The sequence below is a fragment of the Acipenser ruthenus genome, chromosome 7 (assembly GCF_902713425.1).
Source record: "Acipenser ruthenus chromosome 7, fAciRut3.2 maternal haplotype, whole genome shotgun sequence".
In the NCBI taxonomy this organism is placed as follows: domain Eukaryota; kingdom Metazoa; phylum Chordata; class Actinopteri; order Acipenseriformes; family Acipenseridae; genus Acipenser; species Acipenser ruthenus.
The window spans coordinates 12,180,855-12,201,254 of NC_081195.1; the positions used below are offsets into that span (position 1 = coordinate 12,180,855).

General features: G+C 35.0%; 2 protein-coding genes across 2 annotated transcripts in view; one reads left to right on the top strand and one right to left on the bottom strand.

The window, feature by feature from the left end:
- LOC117415250 (zinc finger CCHC domain-containing protein 24) overlaps window positions 1–6,919 on the top strand; it is a 63,776-nt gene extending 56,857 nt beyond the window's left edge. The window contains exon 4 of the mRNA XM_034025347.3: window positions 1,245–6,919. Within this exon, the coding sequence (XP_033881238.1) occupies window positions 1,245–1,358 (114 nt within the window). The 3' untranslated portion in view covers window positions 1,359–6,919. The remainder of the gene's footprint in view (window positions 1–1,244) is intronic.
- A 3,124-nt stretch (window positions 6,920–10,043) lies between these two features.
- Window positions 10,044–13,668, bottom strand: LOC117415251 (peptidyl-prolyl cis-trans isomerase A-like). Its single transcript, XM_034025348.3, has 6 exons — window positions 13,377–13,668; window positions 12,040–12,070; window positions 11,532–11,620; window positions 11,180–11,276; window positions 10,336–10,411; window positions 10,044–10,251 (listed from the first exon to the last, which is right to left on the bottom strand). Exons 1-6 carry the CDS (start codon window positions 13,548–13,550, stop codon window positions 10,116–10,118), a joined length of 603 nt encoding a protein of 200 aa, XP_033881239.3. The 5' UTR covers window positions 13,551–13,668; the 3' UTR covers window positions 10,044–10,115.
- Between the last annotated feature and the right edge of the window lie 6,732 nt (window positions 13,669–20,400).

Sequence of the window (20,400 nt, forward strand, 5' to 3'; positions counted from 1 at the left end):
GCATTCCCAGTATCCTTTGCACTATTTCCAAGAAAATGATTCCCAGGGCTGGACTTTTTTCCTGCTTTTCAAGCTGTTTTGTATCAACAGACATGACAGTGTATGTTTTCACATAAATCACAGCATATTAAAGTAAAAACTGCATTATGCAGGCATTTTTTTTTTGTTAGCAGCTAGCTGGGATAACAATCAAGACTAAGGACCATGTAGATGGTGCAAGAATGTAACCGGCCATAACATAGGCACCCATTTGGGAGCCATAATGAGCCGAATTAGCAGGTCAATTTGTTTAATCGTGTTAAACAAATATCCTGATAAAACATTGCATCTCTACACAGCAGCACATTAATATGTGTCAGTCTGGAATTGTACAGTGCAGGTTGTAGACCTCCAAGGAGGGAAGGGTACAGTATCTGCCAAAATAATAAAGCTACACAAAGAAAGATTTGCCAGGGGCCTAGGCCAAAATAAATTACTTCACTAAACTTTTTTAAAATTCAAAATATTAATATGTGTAGCAGTGTAATATGGGAGTGATCATACACAGTTCCCCATATCAAGTAGTTGCTTATTTTCCAGCACCAATCATGAAAAAAAAAAAATATATATATATATATATAAATCTACAAAAGTTAAAAACACAATGGAATTGCTCAGTGTAATCTGTTTCTAATTTGTGACGGGCTAAATACAAATGTTTTTGCAGTAACCCTGCTGAAAAAAAAAGAATGCTCCCCGTCGCTTATATTACACATGAATTACTCAACCACATAGTAAAATATATTTTATTGTACTGTAGTTGATGAATAGATGGCCCCAAATGGGACAATATAATGCAATACATTGTTGGATTCAGTTATGGTTGTAGCAATTTTTTGTTAACTCAGACTACCTTGTAACTTGCCTTTTTCCTATTTGGCACCAGCCTTTGCACAGCAAGACCATTTGTGCCCTGATTTATTGGGCTTTAGCAACACTGCAAAACTTGTACTGCTTTGTTTCTATCAGTCTGGTAATGTTTTACAACTAGAAAGAAGCAACGAGCATATATATATTTATACTTACCGGTAATCAATTGGGCCCCCATATGAGGTGACTGGGCGCAGTCTCAGTTCGCAAAGTTTGATTCCACTGTTTTCCTTTTTTCTATTTTACTTTTCCTATACAACTACATGCAATATGAATTTAAACTGCCTGCCTTGAGGTTCAAGTGCTTTCTTCTTCTCTCTTCTTTATTCATCTAGCGGCCCTTGGAGAAACCTGATGGCCTGGATGTCTCTGACCAGAGCAAGGAGCATCCTCAGCACCTGTGTGAAAAATGCAAAGTCCTCGGCTACTACTGCCGCCGTGTGCAATAAGTGACGGAAGAGATTCACTGCCCTGTCCACCCGCTTGTCCTTCAGGAGTTCTTAGTCAATATGCTCTGTACAAAGTGAAAACGTGCCAAATTGTATCTGTCATCACTGCCAATAGGCCTTAAAATACCAATATAATGTTACATATTCACCTGTGTAGGTGTATCATTTTGAAATTATATTTATAGCATTATAACTGACCTTGGCAGTATTATTATTATTATTATTATTATTATTATTATTATTATTATTATTATTAATATTATTATTGTTGTTGTTGTTGTTGTTCTTGCCCATATCAGTTGCAATAGAACACCTCACAGTGATGTCTATTGATTTGTTGTTTACAGAATCCTTTGTTTTCTTTCCTGGCCAGGTGAAGTAAAACACATTTAAGGAGGCCCGTCTGTGCCTTTACTGTTCATTGGGTCAATAGCACATTAAATTAACTGTGAATTAACCGAGCGGGGGTTAAAGAATTGGTCCCCAGGTAGTATGTTGAATAATGAAACTTAAGTATTTATTATTGGAGAGCTGCCATGTCTGGGTTGTTGGTTTTGTCTGTTTCTTACTGTGCAATTCTGTTGATTTTAGCAAGAGCATGCACATACCTTCTCAAACAGTGCTTCCCTTATGAGCTCAGGAATTGCTGTAGATTTCTTAAGGTATGACTTTAATCCCAAAGGTGTGTATCTGTTGGTCAGTTTTGCAAGAAAGCAAATGATCCATGGTTAGATTTGTAGGTTTTTCTACAGCTTATTGCAGTTGTTAAGCTCCATATTTTTGAGTTTTAGTTGCGCTGCCCATCGCTCCCAGTTATTAAATGTAATACCTTCACAGAAATATCCTATAAATAAGATAATCATAAAGAATTGTGTAGTTTTGAGGTCTAATACTTGTATAGTAAAGTTATTAATTTACAGTAAACAATATTATAGTAAAACCATAGTAATCATTTCAATAGGAATCATATCTGTAAAATCATCATAAATGACTTTACTGAGTTATTCACCCAAACCAAGACAATTCTGTACTTTCTAAGACTTTTATACTTCTTATAACAGCTGTTCCTTAGTTTAGACAGCACTATGTTCACAGTGTAATATTAAAGGGACTGAATCTTAAGATATATTTAATACATTAGGGTATGTGCACTGCAGGAGTGGAAAACTGGCGTAGAAGAAAATGAAGTGAAAAGTCATATTCGTTGAGAGGTTGGACTGGGGCCTTTTGGGAATTGTGAACTGAAGTCATGATTTGAGTTTCTGTACTCCATTTTTTTTTTTTAAATGATGCACATTTTTTCTATTTACATCTATTTTAACCTATGTATTTGTCCAAAAAAATCTTTAATAATTCCAGTGATTTAAATGAAATTACTGGTAATTACCTGAAATAAATACAATTAACAACGGTACTAACAATTACATAAATGCATGGCAAGTTGCTTAAAAATCCTCAAACAAATTCTGAAAAAATTCTAATAATGTTGTATTATTTATTTAAAATTACTATTAATTACTTTGCATTATTAAGAATCGCAGTACACATGAAATGGACATAGTGGCAAAGGTATTTTTATTAAGGCAAAAAGTGAGGTGAGCTGAATGTGTAGCTGGGTTTAGCTACCTAGTATGAGTGGTGACACAACGTTTGAACTTGAAATGCATCTCGTATGGTTAAGCCTTTAGAACCAATAGGCAAATTGGTTTTAAAGGTCACAACAATGCAGTTGGTGTCAACACACGTCCAGAATTACATCTTTGATGCCAGGATGCAGGGACAGCTGTTACCTGTTATTTCATGATTGAAGTTAAATACCCCAGAGTACTGCACTGCATCTCTGCTCAACGGGTTTTTATAACACTCTTGTTTAAGTCATTTAAAGTTAATTATAAGAATCCAGGCATTATTCCAATTGTTTTTTTTTTATTGGAAACTCTAGTAATAGAGGTGAACCTTCCTTTAAAGCCCATGGCATTTATGGGGGCATTCTTAACAAGTGAATTGTAACAGACATTTATAAATACATAGTAATGTAACATGTTTGTTTTTTTTTATATGGGAAACTAAACTTGAAATACTTACAATATATACTATTCTACTTGTGTATGATGTTTCAAAGATTTTCCTGTTTACTATAATGATCCTCAGCTAAAGCTAAAACTAAAGTGTAAGTTGTGAGTACTGATGAGGATGATTTGGAATTGTGTAGAATCATTATCTCTTCAGTATTTTAAGTTTTATGCAAAGCTGGTACACACAGTACTGCTAAAAAAAAATATTGAGCCCAGCTAAAATTTCACAAGTAGACGTGTAGAAAGAGAATGAAATGCAATACTTTTACGCTCAAGCACTGAAATGGTAAGCTGCCACAAATTTTCCCCAACCCCATTAGTTAGCCATCCAGTGTGAACTAAAATGTCCAACTGGCAATTAGGAAATGTAATTTGAAGACAGCTCGTGGTGGACTTTACAAAGAACAGGGCTATACAGGGGTTATTGTAACATATCTGTAACAAAACAGCCATAGTCTGACATGCATTGAGCTGGGTAACTAGGGTTTTTTATACTCTTCTCAGGGTCTGATGAATATGAACTTTAACCCTTTGCAGAGCCAAATAAACATCAGCACAGTTTTAATACTATAAAAAAAAAAACTAAAAAAAACCCTCCCATTTAATTGAAAGTGAGGAATAGTGTTGGCAGATTCCACCCTGGAAAAAAAATAAAGAACCAAAAAGTGAATTTACAGTAATTGTTTAGTTAGGAATCCTGGATAATGCCCGGAGCTGGCAATTCATGGGTTAAAAATCTGGAGTGTGCGTGTGAGGGGAGTGACATAATAGATGTGGACATGTGCAGTGTTGAGCTTCACCTGACGGTGACTGATAGTTCAAAGTGATGATGATATATTGGGTGTGAGATGAGGAAAGAGAAAATGAACATGACGACACAATGCATGAATGCTATTGATGCCTTTGAATTTGATAGCTTTAAACACTACATCATATAATCTTCCGTAAGAAAAAAGTACTTTTGTAAATTAACTCTGACTGCTAAACAGAACTTATCCAGCTATACAAATCATACTGTTGTTTTTCTTTAACACTTTTATATACTTGAATATCTGACTTGCATGTTATACTTGCTTTGTGTCCATTTCCACTTAGATTAGTTGACTTGGCATGCTCTGGAAATTCTGTGTAAATGCATCATAGGGTGAATGTGTCTTGACAACTGATTAAATCAAACCTGAGAAATCATGCATGCATGCAAAAAAAATTATATATATTTCAGAGGAAGACCCTCGTATGATAACATTTGTTTTACAACTTTTCTTTGTGCTAATATAATCTTATTTTGAAAATGTTCCCCCATATTATACCATACCATTTCAGTGCTTTGAGAATTAACCTTACCTGGGTTTCTTTCCATGATTGTAACATGACATTGAATTTGGTACTTTTTTATTATTTGAACTCATCAGTACTACTTAAACAAACAGGAACCATAATCAAGGTCATATTACAAAAGTAGTAATTGTTTATTGTTACAGAACACCCATGTAATCCACAAGTTTCAGTTTCAGGAGAAAGTGAATACAGTGAAAAACTGCTGTGATTTGTAAGAGAGCTTTAAAGGGGACAATCGTGTGCAGAACTAGAACTTTGACATATACCTGTTCATGAAATTTTTTTTTGCTTGCAGATGTATTTATCTTGTGTTACATATGATATACTTGACTTACAGTTCCTTTTGAGTTTCAAGGTTTATATACCATTTCACACAGTATATTATGTGTGTATGTTAGAAACCTTTCTAGATGTTAAAAATGTTCAATGGTTGCAAATGATAAAAGTTCTTTCCCTGACATAGATATCTTTGCAATGACCTTTTATTGTATATATTCGAAGGCCACCATTTTTTAAAAGGATATTAGTTATTTTAAAATGTTATTTGCGATGTCAAATTTGTTTTGTTTGTTAAAAAGGGCCTTTTTATTGGCATACAAATGAGGCAGTGAGTTTTTCTTAAGTGTTTTTCAATCTGAGGGGATATCCTGCAGAAAATATTTATGGAAAGATGCTTTTTTTTGTCTGTATAAAGTATGCAACAAAACTACACTAAGAAGGAAATATTGATGTCTACATAGAATATTATATGAAGGGTACATAATTCTTAAAAAAGCCTTGCTCTCTTAAAAGCCTTTTTTATTTTGTTTTTGTTTGGATGAAAATATTATCAGTATTAAATAACCAATACCGTATATTATTAGAGTACTTAAACTAATATTATAAAATGCTTAATGCAGTTCATATATGTGTATTTTGGAAAGCATTGTATCCTTTTAAAGAGGAGTATTAAATTGTTATTAAAGTTTATTAACTAGGAGGAGTAATTATGTTTATATTACATTTAAAATATGTTATTGTGGAGGCATGGTAATTACAAGCAATATTGAGGTATGCTTTCATCAATTATGGAACACATTAAGTTGTTTAAGAAAATGTTTATAACTGTTTATTTTTTTTTAAACTGACACTCACCACTGTATACAAGCACATTAAACTGTGAGTTCTTCTAGTATGCAAAAATCTACTAAAGCAATAGCAACAAGAAACTAATGTGGATATGTTATTTTAAGCATAGCGTAGAAACGTATGTTAGACATATAGCAATGATGGGAGAAGTATGCGTATGATAGAATGTGCATGTCATTTTAAAATTGTTTGAAACATGTATGGTTTCCTTGAAATGTATCCTTATGTTTAATGCATTTTACCATGCTAAGAGGGAGATTTGCCTAATGTTCTACCCCAGTATATAGAAAATAGTTATTCACTACATTGAATGCTAGTGTTCACAAACTAACATCATACTTTACAAGATCCCTGCTGCTTTTCTAAATGTAATGTAGTTTAAATTATATATATATATATATATATATATATATATATATATATATATATATATATATATATATATATATATATATATACAGCATTATGGTTCCAAGTTACCAGTGTTTACTTGATTTTATTTTTCTAACAATGTTATTAAAAAAAAATACATGTACAGCTAAAATGATGTTGGACAAACACAGAGAGGCTGGAAATGGAAATGTACAGGGTGATTAAATAGGGTAGGGCAGTTCATAGAGGTGTATTATCAAGGGTATTCATGGCAGCATGGTGGAATGTTCAGTGCAGCACCAGGAAGACTGCATGGGGATGCAGTACCATGAGGTACCACAAGTGGGAACAGAGAGTACCACTAATACATTCTATGCTGATGAGATACCACCAATAACAGTGCAGTGCCCCTTATACCCACCAAGTTTTACTTGTATTGCCCTGTCATGAATATTATCCTTGGAGCACCTTTCTTAACTGCACTACTTTTTAAATCACGCTTTATGGAAATCTGCAGACTGTAAAACTCTGCTGTAAATGTCCATAAAATGGCATTCCGTCATGTGCCTTATTTACTGGTTAGGAATAAAGTTTGCTTATAGTACTTTTTTTAGAGTTTTATTGCTGAATTAAAATACTGAAAATGTTTTTTTTGTGTCTTTATTTACAATACTGGTATAGCACAACTTGGGATGCCATAAGTCCTACTTTTATAATATTTTCATATTAGCTTTTATTTATTTATTAGAACTGGAAGTATATTAGACTTGCCAATAGTTTCTCGTAAATGTTAATATGAAGGTAACTATTATTAGGTGATAAACAGAATCCACTTTTGCTTTATTCTCCACTTGATAGTTTTGTATCTGGTGCATAAGTAGTAACTGGAAGCCATATGTGTGATTCCATATCCTGTTGGAGAGGAAACTGGAACTGCACTCTAAAAAAAGCATCTGGATAATTTCCTGAAAACAAACTATATCAGGACCAGACTAGCTGCAGCAGTTTATTTGAGTAACTATAACTATATTGGAGATTGTCCAAAAGGACGAAAGGCTATGGAGATCCAGGCACATTCTATCAATTTCTAAATTGGTAAAATGTGAATCATGTGCATTGTGTTTTGTAATTATTTGAATCCACAGCTTGGCTTGCAGCCACCACAAAGCTTTTTGAAAGTACTGTTTAAACTTTAATTGTTTTGGACAGATAAATGTTAGATAGTGAGGTAGAGTACCTTCAGATGTGATTGTATTTGCTTGTTTACATGAGGGTTATTCTTCTCTAGCACCATTTTCTCTAAAACTGCCATGATCTTCCTCTGAGCTGCAAAATCCTATATGCCAGCAACTAAAAGTATGTCTGAATTTATTAAAATCATATTACAATAAGACCTCTCTCCCTGTATTATACTCTCTACAGCGGTTCACAAAAACATATTGTCTACCATTTCAAGCTTTTGTTCCATACAAATCCAAATGAATAAGCAAAATCCCTTTCAATGGGAAGACAATAGTTATTTAGGTTTTTGCACAGAATTATTACATAATGTACATTTGTGAACATTTTATTTTTTCTAAACATGAAAAATATGTGCAGAAAAACAAAATAATGAATGAACATTAAAAGTCGCTTTGATAAAAATCAACTTACAGTATGGAAGGACAGTGCTATTTAAACAATTTTTAAAAAGAGATATAGTTATACTGTATCATATGTATTTGTGTTCCTCAGTTTTGTATGTTTCTTAGCAAAGCATGTTCTCTCTCATTTATTTGTTCTATTTCCCTGGTAAGACTGCTGACACCTCCTCAACCGGGAGAGTGGGCAGTGAGAGACAGGCTGCTTTTCAGAGCTGCCAGGGGGGCATATACACCAGTGGGGGGGGGCCTTAGGTGGATTGGCATGTTGAGATTTCCCTCCCTCCCTTCAAGGAATCTAGAAGCTAAATTAAAACTGCCAAAAAGGACATCACCCGTAGATCATGCTGTGTAATCAGATATTATAAAATAACAGCTTTAACATCATTTTTGGCATTAAAACAGGGCAATAAAGCTGTGTTGGTGTGTGTGTTAGAGGGGCACTATTTATTACTGTTTGATTGAAGCAGTTGATGATCAGTAAGTATGGGGGGGCTAATTATTTCAGTAATGGTTTATGTATTTTTGTAAAATGCAACCTTGTGGGTGTTATTGCTGTATTGTGATACAGCAGAGTGCAGAATAGCAGCGTAGGATTTTAAAAAATTCTCCTCATTCACTGACTCAATATGAAATACTAAGCTCAATGGGTAAATCACTTGACAATTCTTGTACCCAACTATAATGGGGTGCAATTAAACAGTATGAGCTAACACCTACAAGTGATGCCAGAAAAGTTTGTCATTAAAGATTTTAAAAGGGCGAACTTGTTCCAGCCTTACTGCACCCAAGGCAAAATAATGCATATTCAAAGTTTAGAAATCTAGGTATCCTACATTCATGTTAGTGCATGTGTCTCTTTGTTGGCTAATTATGAAAAAATCTACTTAATCAGCATTGGATCTGACCTCCACCCAATAAATCAGCAGATTTGGTATATGCTTAGGTCATCACATATAATTTACAGCCACCCATATGAATGACATGTGCTAAAAACAACTGCTAAACTAAAACACTCTTGAGAACATTGTTAGGATTAATAACTTAGTAAATAAAAGTTGTCTTAAATTTTGATGATTGTAAAAGAAAGAAAAATAAAAATAGGACAAAACAACATTTCAAGTTCAAAAGGATCCACGGTACCCAGTAAAATAAGTGACAATATGCCAAAATATTCTTGCAAGATTAGTTATTGAATCAAGATATGAAAATAGCAGTTAATCCTTTGTGGTTTGGGCAACAGATAACTTTACTAACCAGGGGGAAAAAAGTCCAGTGCGTTATTCTCTTAAACTTAAGATCTTTGAATGGCATTTCTTCATTAAAAATGTGAGTCCCTAGGCACAGATGGTGTTTGCATATCTGTCACATGAATTGCCTTCAATTATCTTTTATTACAGAGCTTTTAGAATAGATTTTGGCGAATTCGATAAACTGTTGATTTTTTAAAAATGTTTACAATTACATACGCACAATACAAGATTATGATAACCTTCTGTAAGTGTGTGCTCTTGTTCTATACTACTTAATATGCATATGTATGGAGCGGTATGTGGGTAGAAAGCATCTGTCCAAAGACAAAAAATGCACTTCACCGGAAGCTAGGATCACCACATGAGATCATCTGCTACTGCTAGAATGTATAGTGAGCAGACATATATGAGTAAATGGCAGTAACACATAACTACTCCAATACCCACATAGCTAACTCTAAAACCCTAATTTCCTTTTATTTTTTTAAACGCAAAACATTTTAAGCATGGACGTTGAGATAGACCAAGCAAATGTTTTGTACAAACTAGTGGGCTCTTAAATAAAAATAAGCTTAAACCTTTCTAGATTGGTATGTTGAATGATGAAGTTTTACACATGCTTTTTTTACAGATCGAATGTTTTCCACAATTTCTTTAGCAATATGTTTTTATAATTGTTGCCTTTGACTGTAATGTTTAAAAACATTTCTTAAAATTCCACAAAAGAACAGGTCTGTGCTGCCCTCTACTGCCACACCATTCCAATATGCTTGTAATGAGTGTATGAATAGTTTGCTGAACAATGGACAAACACCCTAACCAGGAGAAAGGAAGACAGTTACCACATGAATGAGTATAATCTTGTTACAATATAGAAAATATTGAAAAAAAAATTACTTTTTATTCACAGTATCTTTTTTGTAGCAACAAATATGAACAAGAGAAATACATTTACACGAGTTCTCCACAGTCTGTGACAGTTATGTTCTTGGAGGTGCTCCCATTTCTAGAGCCATACTTTTCAACTTGTGTTATCACATCTATCCCTTCCTTTACATGGCCAAACACAACATGTTTTCCGTCCAGCCTAAGAAAACATTAGGAACAAGCATTATACCACTGAATCGTTCATTTCTGGCACATACAAACTAAAGACACAGGATAAGCTTACCATGGAGTTTTGGTGGTACATATAAAGAACTGAGATCCATTTGTGTTTGGTCCAGCATTGGCCATGGACAACACACCTGCAAGAAGAATGGGGGAATACATCTCTCTTGTTGTGCATGACACCATTACTACACTGCACTGAGAAATGTGGTTGAGATGAACACGAAAATATGTAATAAATAAATGCAGGCACCTAATAGTATTTAGGGCATATACAAGACTCACCAACTTTGGATGTTTTACTATATCTTCATTTGCAATGTTCCCATATTATCACTTTAATTATGGACTTTTGAAATGCTGGTGCATCCCATTCAAAATGCATTTTTACATGAACACAAGGGACATCAATACATTTGCTTTACCTTAGATCTCTTACTAAATATTTTGGTATTCCTGAGCAGCAGAGGCACAAACTTGCATTTAGTAATAAAGTATGGATAGGTTCACATGTACTTGTGCATATTATTTTTATTATTTGTTTATTTATTTAGCAAACACCTTTATCCAAGGCGACTTACAGAGACTAGGGTGTGTGAACTATGCATCAGCTGCAGAGTCACTTACAATTACGTCTCACCCGAAAGACGGAGCACAAGGAGGTTAAGTGGCTTGCTCAGGTTCACACAATGAGTTAGTGGGTGAGGTGGGATTTGAACCAGGGATTTGAACCGGGGACCTCCTGGTTACAAGCCCTTTTCTTTAACCACTGGACCACACAGCCTCCTTATTATCTATTCAGGGATACAAATATATAAATATACTACCCTCCAACAAGTATTGGGACTTACTGAGTCCCAATACTGTCCCAAAACTTGATGGAGTGTAGATCATTTTAATCATACCTGGCCCAGCGTGTTGCAGTTTGAAGTTCTCATCTGGAAACCTTGCACCATAGATTGACTTCCCTCCTGTTCCATTGTGATTGGTAAAGTCTCCACCCTAAAACAATGCAGTGGAAACCATTACTTTTAAAAAGCATACCCTGGGGGGGGGGGGGAGTCGATACAGCCTTTTATATTTCCAATTAATTGGTAGTTGATTGTCCTGCACTTGGACTTGGTTGAAGGGGAGATCCTGAACATTCCTGTGTAACTATTCCAACTTAAACCCATTCCATCCATCAGAGTTGCTGTCTCGATCTTTGAAAAAAAGTGCCTTGACCAAGAAGGGAAAAAGGGAAAAGAAAGACAATACCTGGCACATGAACTGGGGAATCACCCTGTGAAACATCGACCCCTTGTATCCATAGCCTTTTTCCCCTGTGCAGAGTGCTCTGAAGTTTTCTGTCAAAACAAACAGTCAATGCATTTTTAAGAAGAAGAAGAAGAAGAAGAAGAAGAAGAAGGATAGTAAAAATACACAATAACCATACCAGTTGCAAGCAATTATTCTCTCTTTGTGTAACATCTAACAGTATTTGTTTACATGTAAACTGCAGTCAGCTCGACTGTTTAACTACTGTATTCATCACCAGACCAAATCTTATATTATTTTGTAGGTTTATGACTTTAATTATGTAACTGCATTTGTATGATGAATCCAATATTTTTCTTCAGTTTGGAATATTGCCTCATGGATGTGTATATGTGATTTGTTGTCATTAACTTACAGTAGGATACAGAAATTATTATGTACAGTATGGCATTTACACGGTACAGTAGCATTAAACCACAACTTTAAAAAAAGATAATAGCATTCATACCTGCTGTTTTAGGGACCACATCTGCATTCAACTGCAAAACAAAATTGTTACATGTACATTTTTCATTGTGTGGCTGTTACTTGTCCAAGAAAAATAAAAACTGTGACCTTTTATTTGAATATCAAGGAAGCAAGATGCAGTTTTATTTTTTTTTACACAGATTTCCAGGTACGTTTTAAAGTGGTCCACACTGCACTGTGCTTGCTCCCGCATGCCTAAACTACTTCCGCTAAGAAAGCAGAGAAACGCCCATTCAAATCTGGTACGTTATGCTATTTTCTTTGTTTTATATCTATTTTTAAATTGATCATATTTTCCAGTATTTTATATCATTTATAATGTAATTCATATTTTTCACCCTTAAGAAAACAGTATGAGGATATTTATCATATGCAATACATTGGGTCTTGTACATTTTTTTACTTGTGCAACTTTGCTGTGTCTTCTCATTTTGTCTTGAAATTGGTTGTCTGTTTCCATTTTAAGTTTGCAAAAAAAATATGTATAATTAATGGTAAATGTACCTTTTTTTAACAATAGCAAAATACCCATCAGATTGCACCTGTACTGAAATCCACTTTCTGACATTAGGGTCAAGTTTTGGTATGTGTACCGTATTCTGACGACGTACCACTTTCTACCACTACACCGGTAGCAATTAAAGCACTCCTGAAGGCATATTTACCATCATATCATGTATTTCTGCATTGTGGGATAATAAACAATGATGGAAGTTACAAGATTTCCAAAAATGCATGGAGTAGCCACAGCGCAAATCTTCTGGCCTTTTGAAATCCACATGGATTTGGAGTCATGTTGCACAATTGTTTGTCCCCCAACAGGCACCAGGGGCCAGGGCAGCCTGCTTGCTGAGCAATGTGGAAAAGCTAAGCCCATTCTACCACTAGCAGTAGATGCATGTATTTAACTAGATTTATTGCATACCATAAATAATTTGCTTTCACAAACTAATATTAAAAGCACAATATAAAAAGAAAAGTTTAGTCTGTTGAAGTTTAGACGTTCAAGTTTAGTCTGTTGAAGTACAATACCATATTTTACTTTTTCGTACACTAGAGTGGGGCTTTAGTATTACCGTATGCAATTTATGTCAATATGAAAACACGTATGTACTGTATTATAAAGCACGTGTTCAAATACACTTTATGAAAAATAGCAACACTTTAGATAAGTAATTTGAAAGCAGTTAATTAATGCCTATGCAGATATTTTGTAAATTCATAACATACATTACCAATACATGTAAGGAATACCGTATATAATTACAGTCAGTTATAACATCAGTTAGAAAATAAATTAAAAACACAACTTGTTACCTCAAAGAGGACTCTCCCAAGAGGCTGGTTATCTGCAGCAATGTCAAAATACACCACCGGATTCTTACTTGGTTGTGAGCTGCATAATCTAGCTGCAATCAACGCCAAAGAACCGAATTTAGAAAGATCTTTAAAACGGCACTGCAGTAACTGACGACCTGTTAAGCGCAACATTGTAAATTAATTCAGTATACGCCGGAATGAAATATGCACTGGCAAGTTTACCGTAAAATGTCACGACAGGAAGTCAAATTTAGTTCTCAGCATGACATGCGTCAGATAACTGCTACAGAAACCTCTAGTGGAAATTTACGGAATTGTAAATTACTTTCCCCAAATGTGATTAGATTTGCATAAAAACGAATGCACATTTAATGCTGGTAATATGGGCGTCTGCTAACTAGGTACGATAATAACCTACCTTTGCAATAATCTGTTGATATGTGCTAATGCCGTTTATTTCGCAATACAATTATTGACAAAGTTGAAGTACTGTAGTAATGCACTTACCTCCAAGAATACATTAACTGTGCAAGGCAGTAAACTGAGTATATGTAAAACTGTTAATTCTATGAGTCTGTATAAGGGGGGAATGTAAAGTCGTACATTATTAAAATGCAACAAACATACAATAAAATAGTATTAATTTGTATTAAACCCTGTTTCTTGCTAAGGAGACATCATTGTCAAAGGTTAAACCAGCTGTTTTTCTGATCTGATTTGTTCTTTTTATTGTATTTGGCGCCGCTAATTAAAGGGGACAGTAAATCACTCCTCGGGGAAAGCACCAGAGGGAGTTATAGAGCAGTGGTATTCGATCGTTAAACTAAACCCAGATTCTCAGCCAGCATCAAAACCCAGGAGGATCCAGAGGACAGATTGACAGCAGTCAGACCAGCCAGCAGCAGTTGAGAAGAGAATGTTTTTTTTAAACATACTGTATCTCTGCAGTCTACTCAAGCTGGATAGCCCCTACCATCTGTCTAAAACAGCCTGCAGTTAAACATACAGTTGGAAATATAGCTTGGCAAAGAGACACATGGGAAAAATACAGTGCCAGCTCTGTAAAAGGGAAAATGCCGCTTTGATAATATATTTCTGTCCCAAATGTTTAAAACGTGATGCCATTCTAGCAATATTTAGTACTGGCACATTATTAGATATATGTGTATTTGCCTTATTGTTTAGTAGTAATCACAACAGTGTAATAGACGTTTTCGTGTACGATGCGTTGTGTATTTATTTTTCCTTCAGGATATTAAAGGACCACCAGACACAAACTGAAGTCTTGCAGCTTCATTCTGAGAGAACTGAGAAATAAAATAAAGAAAATAAAAATAAAGCCTGCTGCACAGTAAGTACTCTCCACTCTGCATTCGCTCTCAGCAGGAAGCCATACTGAGAGAGGCAGAAAAACAATCTCACTCCCAGTAGTTACACCACCCACTATCCTTCCCAGAATGCAATTTGTATACAACTTTATTGAGCTAATGAACAAAAACAAAGTTCAGTGTGTTAAATAAACAGTACTTTGGCGTTCCAGTGAGATTTATTAATATATAAACATTATATATTCTTCACTACAACAGCATCCCATTTAACTAAGAATTTCCACTCCCTAAAATTTAAAATGTAGATTAGAGAATATACATTATCTGATAGTAAAACCCACTATAAATAAAATATGTGACCAGCAACAGAATGTGCCCTTCAAAGTAACACACACACACACAAAAAACAAAAAAAAAAAAACAAAATAAAAAAGACACAACACACTAGAAACATCCTCAAGGACTTGTGGCTTGGCCTAGCATGTCCTTAATAACCCCAAACACCAAACCATGGTTATTAGTGGCCACCAGGGTATTACAGCATGCCATAGTGGCTGCTTATTACTACCCACTAAACTTATGCATGGAATACGAATTGACTGCCCCTCATATTCTGTAATGCTTTTTTCCAGTCCATGGCTTTGTGGAGATCAATTCTGGTTCCTGAATCTCTTGAGAAAATAATATCAGACCTCATCCAGGGTCCAAAGTGCAGAACTAAGCACTTGAAAATAATTCAAGCGAAATGACCTTCACATCATGATCAATGGGGCATTGTTTGTTTATGAAGCAAGGACTGGAAAAACATCCATATGAATAGCCCCTGGCCATTTATGAGTGAGACTTGACATGGCTCCTGCAGAGGAACAATTAATTAGTCTAATGCACCAAACCACTTAATTATTCTTACCATTGCCCCCTTTAGCAATGACATGACCTAGAAAAACACCTATATCAGTGGATGCAAAATGGTAACAAAAGCAAACAGATTTCAGGAAGTGTGACAGAGGTGGTCTACCAATTACAGCTGGGACTATCTGTCAACTATTCTTGTTGAATCTATTTTGTGAAAAACAAGAACACTTAATGTTCTGTACCATAGGCTTAGATGTATGTACGGTATGTTGCTTAGATGTATGTGTACTGTAAATGGCTTTATAAACACATATTTAGATATCATGTTGCTCATATTTTTACACCTCTTCCCCAATACATAATTAAGTGGAAACCATAATCTAATTCATATTGACAATAATGTTAAATCATAACAAAATATTAAAGTATGAGGCTTGTTAAAATATTCTAGTATTAATTTTCATGTGACATGATATGTCAGATATTTCAGTTATTGTTTATCATAGTATAGAACATGTTTTCTGATATGCAAATATTGATTCTAAACACGACACAGGTCTGGAATGAGTAAAAACCTATCTCAGCACATTCAAGACATATTCTTTCTGGATAGACTGTCATGCTCTTGCAGATCATGCAATTTTAAATTGGTATTGTAAAATTCTGGCATGTCTTTCCCTGGAGGCAAAATCATTGTCAGGGTATACCATTTCCTTGTTAACAAGCAGAAGAGAACATAATGGCCTTCTGTATCCTTGGAAAAGCTAAAATAATAAACTCAACTAAAAAGTGTGCTTTGGTGTGAATTCTGAAATGCAGCCAACAGGAATTCCTTTTCAGAAACCAAAGCAACTCTCTTTGAAAGTTCCTCTTCCCTGTCAGCCATTTTGTGTTCCGGAATTATGTTGCCTTATAACTATTTAGTAAAACAACCCCCAGCCTTCAGCTATTCTAGTTCTATAGCACCTTAACTAGTTTTTATCCCACTTTATTTAATCAAGTCTAATTTAGTTTCACTTGCTGCCGACCACACTTTGTACTATACAGACGAATAGAAGGCAACATAAATAGAGAGAGGCTACTAGACTGCTTTGATTTTCTAAAGAATAGGATACATTTATAGTCTTTTAATCATGTTGCATGTTCAATTCCTAGCATGATTATATCTGGATGATATCATTCAAGAGAAGTGGAGAAATCAGGTTGATTACTAATATATTCAGAGATCACAAGAATACATACAAATAGTGCCATTTGAAATGAGCCGCCCCTATTTGATGTGGGTGGTTTCTTTCCTCCAAAGCTGGCACAGATGGGATCAACTGAATGGACTATAATTGAGTGGTAAATGTAAAATAAAAAGTCACAAAATGTAACTTATTATCCCCCACCGGGTATAAGATCTTCTGCAAAGGGGATATATTGGAGGTGGGGGTTCATTTGTATGTCTGTATGTTACACTTCACACATTGAAGAACTGCTGATCCAATTACATTTAGCAAGACGATATTGAGAATAACACTTCCATTTTTGCATTAATCTGACGAACTGATTATCAGATTGTGATTAAACATTTCATTGATCATTCTCACTCTATACTATACTGTAATATTGCTAATATACAGCATGGTCATTAACGTTTTCATTACAGCCGTGGCGGAGGATATGTGTTACTGACACACTTGGTATTATTTTTGATTCTGCTGATCTGCTGGTTTAAGCTACATTTCAAGTGTTTTGCAATCACTTTGTATCACACAAGCACCAATGTTGCAAAAAAGTATTTTGTGTTAATGTGTTTGTAAATTTCCAAGTGTAGCTGTTGTTTACTTAAAAGTTTGTAGAACAGTAATGACTAAAGCTAACTAAGGTTTACAATTTTAGAAAAGCAAACTATGAAGGTATGAAACAGAGACTAACAGAAATATATTGGAGTAAAATAGAGAAAACATCCACAGAAAAAAAGATGGCTGTTTTTTAAAAATGTAGTACTAGAGGCGCAAAACAATTACATCCCAAAAGTAGACAAATCTAAAACAAAATGGCCAAAATGGTTTAATAGATCAATTAAAAAAAAAAATTCAGCGAAAAAAGGCACTTTTCAGAGCATTTAAAAGGGACCAAAAACAAAGTACACAGAACGAGTACTTGGAACTGCAAACACAAGTCAAAAAGGAAGTTAGAAAGGCCAAGAGAGAGATAGAAATCAATATTGCTAAGGGGGCTAAAACCAATTCCAAAATGTTTTTCCAATATTATAACAGCAAGAGAACATTCAAAGAGGAGTTTAAATGTCTAAGAGACACAAATGGCAAAATCATAGATGAAGAAAAAAAATAGCAAATATATTAAATGATTACTTTTCACAGGTTTTTACAAAGGAGGACACGGACTACATTCCCCACATGTCGACCTGTTCCTATCCAATTTTAAATAACTTTAGCATAACAGAGGCAGAAGTGTTAAAGAGACTAGGAGCTCTTAAAATAAACAAATCCCCTGGGCCGGATGAGATCCTCCCAATAGTACTCAAAGAAATGAAAGAAGTTATTTACAAACCGCTAACCAAGATCATGCAAGTGTCTCTTGACACAGGGGTTGTACCGACAGACTGGAAAATTGCAAACGTAATACCGATCCACAAAAAGGGAGACAAAACCGAACCAGGTAACTACAGACCAATAAGCCTAACTTCTATTATATGTAAACTTATGGAAACTATAATAAGATCTAAAATGGAAAATTGCCTATATGGTTACAATATCCTGGGAGACATGGTTTTAGGAAAGGGAGATCGTGTCTAACTAACCTGTTTGACTTTTTTGAGGATGCAACATTGACAATGGATAATTGCAAAGCATACGACATGGTTTATTTAGATTTCCAGAAAGCTTTTGACAAAGTCCTGCACAAAAGATTAATTCTCAAACTGAACGCAGTAGGAATTCAAGGAAATGCATGCACATGGAATAGGGAGTGGTTAACATGTAGAAAACAGAAAATACTGATTAGAGGAGAAACCTCAAAATGGAGCGAGGTACTGGTACCACAGGGATCAGTATTAGGTGCTCTGCTATTCCTAATCTACATTAATGATTTAGATTCTGGTATAGTAAGCAAACTTGTTAAATTTGCAGATGACACAAAAATAGGAGGAGTGGCAAACACTGTTGCAGCAGCAAAGGTCATTCAAAATGATCTAGACAGCATTCAGAACTGGGCAGACACATGCAAATTACATTTAATAGAGAAAAGTGTAAAGTATTGCATGCAGGCAAAAAAAATGTGCTACAAATATCATATGGGAGATACTGAAATTGAAGAAGGAATCTATGAAAAAGACCTAGGAGTTTATGTTGACTCAGAAATGTCTTCATCTAGACAATGTGGGGAACTCGGATGCTCGGATATATTGTGAGAAGTGTTGAATTTAAATCAAGGGAAGTAATGTTAAAACTTTACAATGCATTAGTAAGACCTCAACTAGAATATTGTGTTCAGTTCTGGTCACCTCGTTACAAAAAGGATATTGCTGCTCTAGAAAGACTGCAAAGAAGAGCAACCAGAATTATCCCGGGTTTAAAAGGCATGCCGTATGCAGACAGGCTAAAAGAATCGAATCTATTCAGTCTTGAACAAAGAAGACTACGCGGCGATCTGATTCAAACATTCAAAATCTTAAAAGGTATAGACAATGTCGACCCAGGGGACTTTTTTGACCTGAAAAAAGAAACAAGGACCAGGGGTCACAAATGGAGATTAGATAAAGGGGCATTCAGAACAGAAAATAGGAGGCACTTTTTTACACAGAGAATTGTGAGGGTCTGGAACCAACCCCCCAGTAATGTTGTTGAAGCTGACACCCTGGGATCCTTCAAGAAGCTGCTTGATGAGATTCTGGGATCAATAAGCTACTAACAACCAAACGAGAAAGATGCGCTGAATGGCCTCCTCTCGTTTGTAAACTATCTTATGTTCTTATGTTCTTATATATAAATAAATGACCTGCTGTGTTGCTGTCACAGTTTTAGCACTGGCACCACATCCTAAAACACGGTGTTGCCATATTGGTTCTGGGAAATCTTGCCTTATTAGAGGTTTGTAATCTGATGCTGGGTCTGGAGTTCTGAACTTTTGAGATGAATGGCTTGCTTCATGAACCAAGAGTTTTCAGGGCTCGTAATGGCTGCTTGACATTGCCACCTACCAATTCAGCCCAAGTACTAAATCACTAAGAAACTCAGAAACCCATGACCTCCTGTGCTGAGTTTGGTACTGAATAAGCAGAGTGGTCCCTTTCATGTTAAAAACCTGGAAAATATATATTTGGCAAAGCCTTGTTTTTTTTCCTGAATTTATTTTGTAAAAAGTTTGACATAAGAATAGTGAGTGACTCCACTTTTACAATAAAGTAGTATAAACTACCATATTTAAAGATTTGTCTTTAAATACAAACAGACCACATGAACACCATGAAATACAGGTTTCATCTGAATACATATTTATTAGATAAATATTAGGTTGTCACATCATCTAACTACATACAGCTTTGCAAGACTAAAAATCACAATTAGTTTTTTTTTTTTCTGACCAGTTTAGAATATGAAATGATTGCTTTGTACATACAGTGTACAAACAAAGACAATGGCCACTTTTGCATTTATCACCTCAGATTGTACCTTTTTGTTTTTTTCTTCTGATCAGGATATCAAAAATTGTACAAACTATGAATTTGGTTCCAATCTTTATGAATCCCCCCTCCCCCCTGTTCCCTTTCCCTTTATTTTCTTCATCATTATTTTCTGTAGCACCTTAAAAATACACAGGTGATAGACTAA